This window comes from Heteronotia binoei, chromosome 5, assembly GCF_032191835.1.
Source record: "Heteronotia binoei isolate CCM8104 ecotype False Entrance Well chromosome 5, APGP_CSIRO_Hbin_v1, whole genome shotgun sequence".
In the NCBI taxonomy this organism is placed as follows: Eukaryota; Metazoa; Chordata; class Lepidosauria; order Squamata; family Gekkonidae; genus Heteronotia; species Heteronotia binoei.
Genome location: NC_083227.1, coordinates 28023720 through 28031407, shown reverse-complemented (window position 1 = coordinate 28031407; position 7688 = coordinate 28023720). Strand labels below are relative to the sequence as shown.

The following is a 7688-nucleotide window of genomic DNA, read 5'->3' as shown; positions in this document are numbered from 1 at the left end:
AATCTTCCATAATAACTGTTGTTACATATTAATAGTGGCTATAATAACCCATTTCAGTGAAACAAATGGAAAACCCCAAGCCCATCTTTTATGGCATGGGGTGGGAAATATGGAGCATCCTTTTATTTTAAAGAGCTATGACAATTCCATAGCTTTTTGCTTCCAATTGATAAACAATTATGGGTTGGAAACTGCCCTGTGGCGCAGAGTGGTAAAGCTGCAGTACTGCAGTCTGAGCTCTCTGCTCACGACTTGAGTTCGATCCTTGCAGAAGTTGGGTTCAGGTAGCCAGCTCGAGGTTGACTCAGCCTTCCATCCTTCTGAGGTTGGTAAAATGAGTCCCCAGTTTGTTAGGGGGAAAGTGTAGGTGACTGGGGAAGGCAATGGCAAACCACCGTGTAAAAAGTCTGCCATGAAAACGTCACGATGCAACGTCACCCCAGAGTTGGAAATGACTGGTGCTTGCACAGGGGGCTACCTTTACCATACCATACCAAACCTTTAATGGCCTAACAGATGCAAATAAAAATACACAGAATATAAAAATTTAAACACTGGAGGTAAAATCAAAAAGAAACCGAGCTTCCAGATGCATTCATACATGGTCAGATTTAAATTTAAGGACGTCAGCCAAAAATTTTGCCACAGCCACGCTAACCTCCCCCTCAGTATCATTCAATAAATAATAGCAGGGTGGCAGAATAGACAAATCTGGGGAGAAAGAAAGCTTGCAAAATAAATCTTTAGGGAGATAATGATAAAAGGAACAATCAAGCAATATATGCTGAATTGAGTCGGGAATATTCACTCCACAGGAACAGGATCTATCGCCTAAAGGGACTCGATGATATCTCCCTTGTAAAACTTTGGAGGGAAACTCATTTAGTCTAGCCAACATAAATGCCCTGCGATGACGGAATGGTTAAGTCTGATAGATAATGGGGCATTCTGCCGCAGAAAGCATAAAGACCTAAGGAAGCTGGGAAGCAAATATAAGAGTCTGTTGGCCGTAGTTTCATTTCCTCCAACTCCCACAGTCTCAATTTAATACATCTGAAGATATATGACTCATCAGAAGTAAAAAAATCATCAACCTCTATCCCCAACTGGTTAAGTTTGGACATAAGCACTGCTGTCCAGGATGAAATATATGGGTCTCTTTTCATACAATCAAGAAGGCTGTTAGGATCTGTTCTAAAGTGAATTTTGAGCCAGAATTTAAACATTGCAATCCAGGCTTTTGTCTCCACCAAAGACTGACCCACTTCAGAGCAGAGAGCAACCCAAATTAATCCTACTGCCAGAACTCTCTAGGATGCAAAGTGGTGAGATCCTCAAAAGCTCACTGCAGTCTGGACTTGGGACAGTATAGAGTTGGGGGATGCCTCTCTAGAACTCCTTGTAAGGAAAAAAACTATAAATTAGGGAAGCCAGCTGTTCAACTCCAGTCTGTTAGGGATCTACCATCTTCATTTTGCCTATCTCTGTACAGGATTTGGAAAATGTTTTTGCCAGTTTTGCAGATGTCAGAAAGAGTTAGCTGGGCAGATATCCTGAAGTAGTGAGTTTCATAGAGGAGGGCAGACCATTACAAAAGTAACTCTTTTCTGAGCCTCCAATACCTGGGTGTTTATGAGAAGATATCAGCTGGGCTGGTCCTGAATCCTGAGAGCACATTCTGGTCTTCTTCCCTGTAAGATCTAGTTCAGTTTTCAAAGATGGCTAAAGCTCTTTCCACAGTCTAAGAATTCTTAGATGCTGCTGAAGATAGCCACATGGATTAAATCTCTTTCCACACCCCAAGTATTCAAAAGGTTTCTATCCTCTGAAATCTTCTAGATGCCCTTGAAGAGTTCTACTCTGATTTTTTCCTCATATGCGTGTACAAATTGTTTCTCCCCTTTGTGATTTATTGGACGCTGCTGAAGATTGCAATTTCGATTGAACTTCTTTCTATTTTCTAAGCATTTAAAAGGTTTTTCTCCTGTGGGGGTCCCTAAATGTCTTTGAAGACTGTCAGACCAACTGAATTTCTATCTACATTCTGAGCATTCAAAAGGTTTCTCCCCTGTGAGGGTTCTTTGATGCCACTGAAGAAGACCAGTGTGTATTCCTGGAATATACTGAAGAGAGCCACAATATAGAATCTGTCAACATTCTGAGCATTTAAAAGGTTTCTTTCCTCTGCAGTTCTTATATGCTGCTGAAAGAATGCAGCTGGGACAGAAGCTCTTTCCAAACTCCAAGCAGTAAAAAGGTTTCACCAGTGTTTTGGTTCTTAGATATTTTTGAAGACTGGAAGACATATTGAATCTCTCCCCATATTCTGAGCATTCAAAATTGTTCTTCTCTTTAAGGATTCTTTGATTCTGTCGAAGAGGCGAACTCAAACTGAATTTCTTTGCGAATACTGAGCATTCAAGTTTCCTCCCATGTGTTTCCTTAGATGCTTATGAAGATTGCCATTCCAACTGAATCTCTTCCCACACTTTTAAAAGGTTTCTCCACTATGTGGTTTCTTTGATGAAGTTGAAGACTGCAATTCTCACTGAGTATCTTCCCTCACTCTGAGCATTCAAGAGGTTTCAGCTTTCTGTGGATTTTCAGATGTTTTTGAAGACTGCCATTCTGACTGAATCTTTTTCCACACTGTGAGCATTCCAAAGATTTCTCCTTACTGTGGGTTCTTTGATGCCGCTGAAGAGTGGAATTCAGAGTAAATCTCTTTCTACATACTGAACATTCAAAAGGCTTCTCCCCTGTGTGGATTCTTAGATGCCGTTGAAGATCTCGACACTCATTGAATCTCCTTCCACACACTGAGCATTCAAAAGGTTTCTCCCCTGTGTGGATTCTCTGATGCTTTTGAAGATTCCCCCTCACACTGAATCTCTTCCCACACTCTGAGCATTCAAAAGGTTTCTCACCTGTATGGGTTCTTAGATGCTGCTGAAGACTACAACGCTGACTGAATTTTTTCCCACACTCTGAGCATTCAAAAGGTTTCTCCCCTGTGTGGATTCTTTGGTGCAGTTGAAGATTGCAACTCTGTCTGAATCTCTTCCCACACTCTAAGCATGCAAAAGGTTTTTCCCCTGTGTGGGTTCTTTGGTGCAGTTGAAGATTGCTCGTACTACTGAATTTCTTTCCACACTCTAAGCATTCAAAAGGTTTCTCCCCTGTGTGCGTTCTTTGATGAAACTGAAGAGTGCAATTCTCACTGAATCTCTTTCCACACCTTAAGCATTCAAAAGGTTTCTCCCCTGTGTGGGTTCTCTGATGCCGTTGAAGAGTGCCGCTTTGACTGAATCTCTTTCCACACTCTAAGCATTTAAAAGGTTTTTCCCCTGTGTGGGTTTTCTGGTGCTGTTGAAGAGTGCGACTCCAACTGAATCTATTTCCACATTCTGAGCATTCAAAAGGTTTCTCACCTGTGTGGGTTCTCTGATGTCGCTGAAGAGTGCCACTCTGTCTAAATCTCATTCCACACACTGAGCATTCCAAAGGTTTCTCCCCTGTATGGATTCTTTGGTGCTGCTGAAGACCCACCCTCTCACTGAATTTTTTTCCACACTGTGAGCATTCAAAAGGTTTCTCCATTGTGTGCATTCTCTGATGCTTCCTAAGATTCCCACTCACACTGAATCTTTTCCCACACATTGGGCATTCAAAAGGTTTCTCTCCTGTGTGGGTTCTCTGGTGCAGTTGAAGATTCCCATTGGCACTGAACCTCTTTCCACACTCCAAGCATTGAAAAGGTTTCTCTCCTGTATGAGTTCTTTGATGCAATTGAAGAGTGCCACTCTGACTAAATCTCTTTCTACACACTGAACATTCAAAAGGTTTCTCCCCTGTGTGGGTTCTCAGATGCTTTTGCAGATTCCCCCTCACACTAAATCTTTTTCCACACACTGAACATTCAAAAGGTTTCTCTCCTGTATGAGTTCTCTGATGCTTTTGCAGATTCCCCCTCACACTGAAACTCTTTCCACACTGTAAGCATTGAAAAGGTTTCTCTCCTGTATGAATTCTTAGGTGCAGTTGAAGAGTGCCACTCTGACTGAATATCTTTCCACACTCTGTGCATTCCAAAGGTTTCTCCCCAGTATGGATTTTCAGATGCTTTTGAAGATGGCTACTCAATCTGAATCTATTTCCGCACTTTGAGCATTCAAAAGGTTTCTCCCCTGTGTGGGTTCTTTGATGCCGTTTAAGTATGCCACTCTGACTGAATCTCTTTCCACACAGTGAGCACTCAAAAGGTTTCTCCCCTGTGTGGGTTCTTTGATGCCGTTGAAGTATGCCACTCTGACTGAATCTCTTTCCACACAGTGAGCATTCAAAAGGTTTCTCCCCTGTGTGGGTTCTTTGGTGCATCTGAAGAGCAGCACTCCAGCTGAATTTCTTTCCACACACTGAGCATTCAAATGGTTTCTCCCCGGTGTGGGTTCTCTGATGCTGTTGAAGATGGCCACTCTGACTAAATCTCTTTCTGCACTCTGAACATTCAAAAGGTTTTTTATCTCTGTGTATTCTTCGTTGCACAAGGAGCAGTGATTTCTTTCTGAAGTACTTTCCACACTGAATGGATTTCCTTGGCTTCATTATCTTGTGTTGTTGGAAATGTACATTATGCTGTGTTTTATCTCTCTTCTCAACCATACGGCTTCCTTTCTTTCTGTTAAGTCTGCCTCGACCGATGACATTTTCTTTCAAGTCTTCATTTTCAACTCTATCTGGCATTTGCTGATGAAGTTCCTCACTCTCCTCATTCCTCTGATCATCCTCTGCTGGAATAAAGAGAGATCCTCTTAGCACCTGGGAGGGCATCTATATGGCTGGGGCTATGTGACTGCAGTAGGCCCTTGGGCCTCATCCAGCTTGGCTGCTCTTAATCACCCTTCTGCCTTTCCACAGAATTTCTAGTATTTAATGATCCCTCACCCCCTCAAGAGCCACAGCTGAGCTCTTGTCCAGAAAGAGCTTCTGAGCTTCCAGACTTCAGGTCCCTCTCTCTTTAACCAGCGGACTATATGATTGTACCAAACCACAGGTTGTTCAGAAGTGAATGTGGCTGTTTCCTTGATATAACATGAAGAATACTCACCTTCAGTGAGCTCATCTGGGAAGGAAATATGCTTTTGTGAGCCTCTTGAGGAACTCTCCAGCCTTTCTTTGAGTGCAAGGCTATTGTTTGTGTCCATCAAAGTCTCTATTATACTTCTGGCTTCTTTTGCTGAGAGAGAGGGAGAAAGGAAGAGAAAATGATCATTCTTATATGGGGAAGGAAAGCAATCCAAGAATAAATTTTCTCGTCAGTTTATTGATAAGTTCTCTTAATATCTCTTTTTTCCTCCTTTATTTTCTTTCTCTGTACCTTTATATTTCTGATTTTTTAAAAAAGTATATTAGAAGAAGTTTTAAATCTTTTTTTTTCTAGAAGGTCAAGCTCATAATCCCAACCAGGAAAAGTGGAATGGACCTGAGAGGCAAAGCACCCTAGATTCCCAAAGGTTAATGTGATTATTAAGTACCTTATTCTGAGTTGCAGATGTTTGTGACTTGACAAATGGTTTTCTGCAGGGCTATTTTTGTAGGAAAAGCCCAGCAGGAACTCATTTGCGTATTAGGCCACACCCCCTGATATCACCATGGTTTCACAGGGCTTTTTGTAGAAAAAGCCCAGCAAGGGATCATTTGCATATTAGGCAACACCCCTCATGCCAAGCCAGCCTGAACTGTATTCCTGCTCAAAAAAAAGCCCTGGCTTTATGAGAAATAGTTTCATGAAGAGGAGGGGTGCCAAAGTGCAGCCTGCAGGCCAGAACTGGCCAGCCTGGGCTTTAATACGACCCGCAAGCTGGGCTTGATATGCCTTGGATTCCTTTGGTGCAGCTGGCTCCGCCTCTCCCTTCCCTCCTCTGTGCTTTGCTTTGGTACAGTGGGTGTTTCTTTTTTATTGTGTTTGCTGGGCTTTTTCTGCCTTGAGTCTCCCAGGTGCAGCTGGCTCCACTTCCCCTTCCTTCCTCCATGCTTTGCTTTGCTACAGTGGCTGTGTGTTTCTACTTTGTTGGGGAAGGGGCTGGGCTTCTTCTGCCTTGGCTTGCCTTAGTGTAACTGGTTCCACCTCCCCCTTGCCTCCTTCATGCTCCCCATTGCAACACAAGTGGTAGAGGGACAGTGGCTCAGTGGTAGAGCATCTGCTTGGTAAGCAGAAGGCCCCAGGTTCAATCCCCGGCATCTCCAACTAAAAAGGGTCCAGGCAAGTAGGTGGGAAAAACCTCAGCTTGAGATCCTGGAGAACCACTGCCAGTCTGAGTAGACAATATTGACTTTGATGGACCGAGGATCTGATTCAGCAGAAGGCAGCTTCATATGTTCATAACACTGGAGTGTGTGTGTGTTTCTTTATCTTTTTTTTTGCTGAGCTCATTCATGTTGATTGGGGGAGGGGGTTGTGGCTCAACTGAAGAGCCTCTTCTTGGTCCCATTTTTTATCCTTGGTACCTCCAGTTAAAAGGACTAGGCTGTGGCTTATAAGAAAGACTTCAGCCTGAGACTTTAGAGAGCCACTTCACTCAGTTTATTTATACGGCACCAAGCCAGCCATAAAAGCCTAATAACTGAAACAAATTTGAACATTAAATGGCAAAATTATCCATGGTTAAAACAGAATAGATAAAAATGAATCAAAGTATCAATAAAATCAAGAGATATATGCATTTCTAATACAAAGACAAGCATTACAGAACTTAAAGATAAAGGCAGTCCCCTGTGCAAGCACGACTCTGGGGTGATGTCGAATCATGATGTTTTCACGGCAGACTATTTTACCGGGTGGTTTGCCATTGCCTTCCCCAGTCATCTACACTTTACCCCCAGCAAGCTGGGTACTCATTTTACCGACCTCAGAAGGATGGAAGGCTGAGTCAACCCTGAGCTGGCTACCTGAACCCAGCTTCCACTGGGATCGAACCCAGATTGTGAGTAGAGTTTGGACTGCAATACTGCAGCTTACCACTCTGTGCCACGGGGCTCCTATTACAGAACTTAGCTACCTGTTTCGTAATATTCTGATTGCCGTCTGAGAGGAGACAGACTACCTGAGCAGACTCTGTTCAGCCCGGCTTAGCCTTAACCCAAGGGGGAATATATTTAGTGCAGGCGGAACTATACCGAGAACATATTAGGAGCACATGTTCAATTGTTTCTATTTCTCGCAACTCACACTGGCAAAGTCTCTGAGCACATGGAATTTTCTTGTACCTTCCTTCAAGGACAGTAGAAGGAAAAGTTGAACATCTTGCCAGGGAGAAAGCTTTCCTCATCTTGTGATCCTCTAAGTTAATAAGATAGGGGAGAGGAGCGAGATGGCACCTAACTGGATCAGACACAATAAAATCCGGGCATCTTGAGAGATCGAGGTGTCTTTCTGAATCCATTATCCTTTGTTGTAAAACTTTTTTGGCCTGATCTCTGTTAAGGGACAGAATTAATTGAGGGGAGAAATCAAGTGAATTTAGTTTATTAGTAATAATTTTAACTGCCACTCTAGACTGGAGGGGGGGGGGAGGAAGAAATTTGCAGTGCCCAGCCATTTCATGTTTTCTCATGGGTCCTAGACTGGCTCAGAGAATTGACCATGAGAGCTGGTTGGGGAAAGGGTTTGCTCCCCAGGCAGCATGGGG

At 43.1% G+C, this 7688-nt stretch overlaps 1 protein-coding gene across 1 annotated transcript in view; it reads right to left on the bottom strand.

Moving 5' to 3' along the window:
• Positions 1–2150: 2150 nt before the first annotated feature.
• Positions 2151–7688, bottom strand: part of LOC132571890 (zinc finger protein 420-like) — a 92795-nt gene continuing 87257 nt past the window's right edge. Inside the window, exons 5-7 of the mRNA XM_060238682.1 lie at positions 5108–5236; positions 2641–4787; positions 2151–2369 (exon numbers count right to left, since the gene is read on the bottom strand). Of these exons, the coding sequence (XP_060094665.1) occupies positions 2151–2369; positions 2641–4787; positions 5108–5236 (2495 nt within the window). The remainder of the gene's footprint in view (positions 2370–2640; positions 4788–5107; positions 5237–7688) is intronic.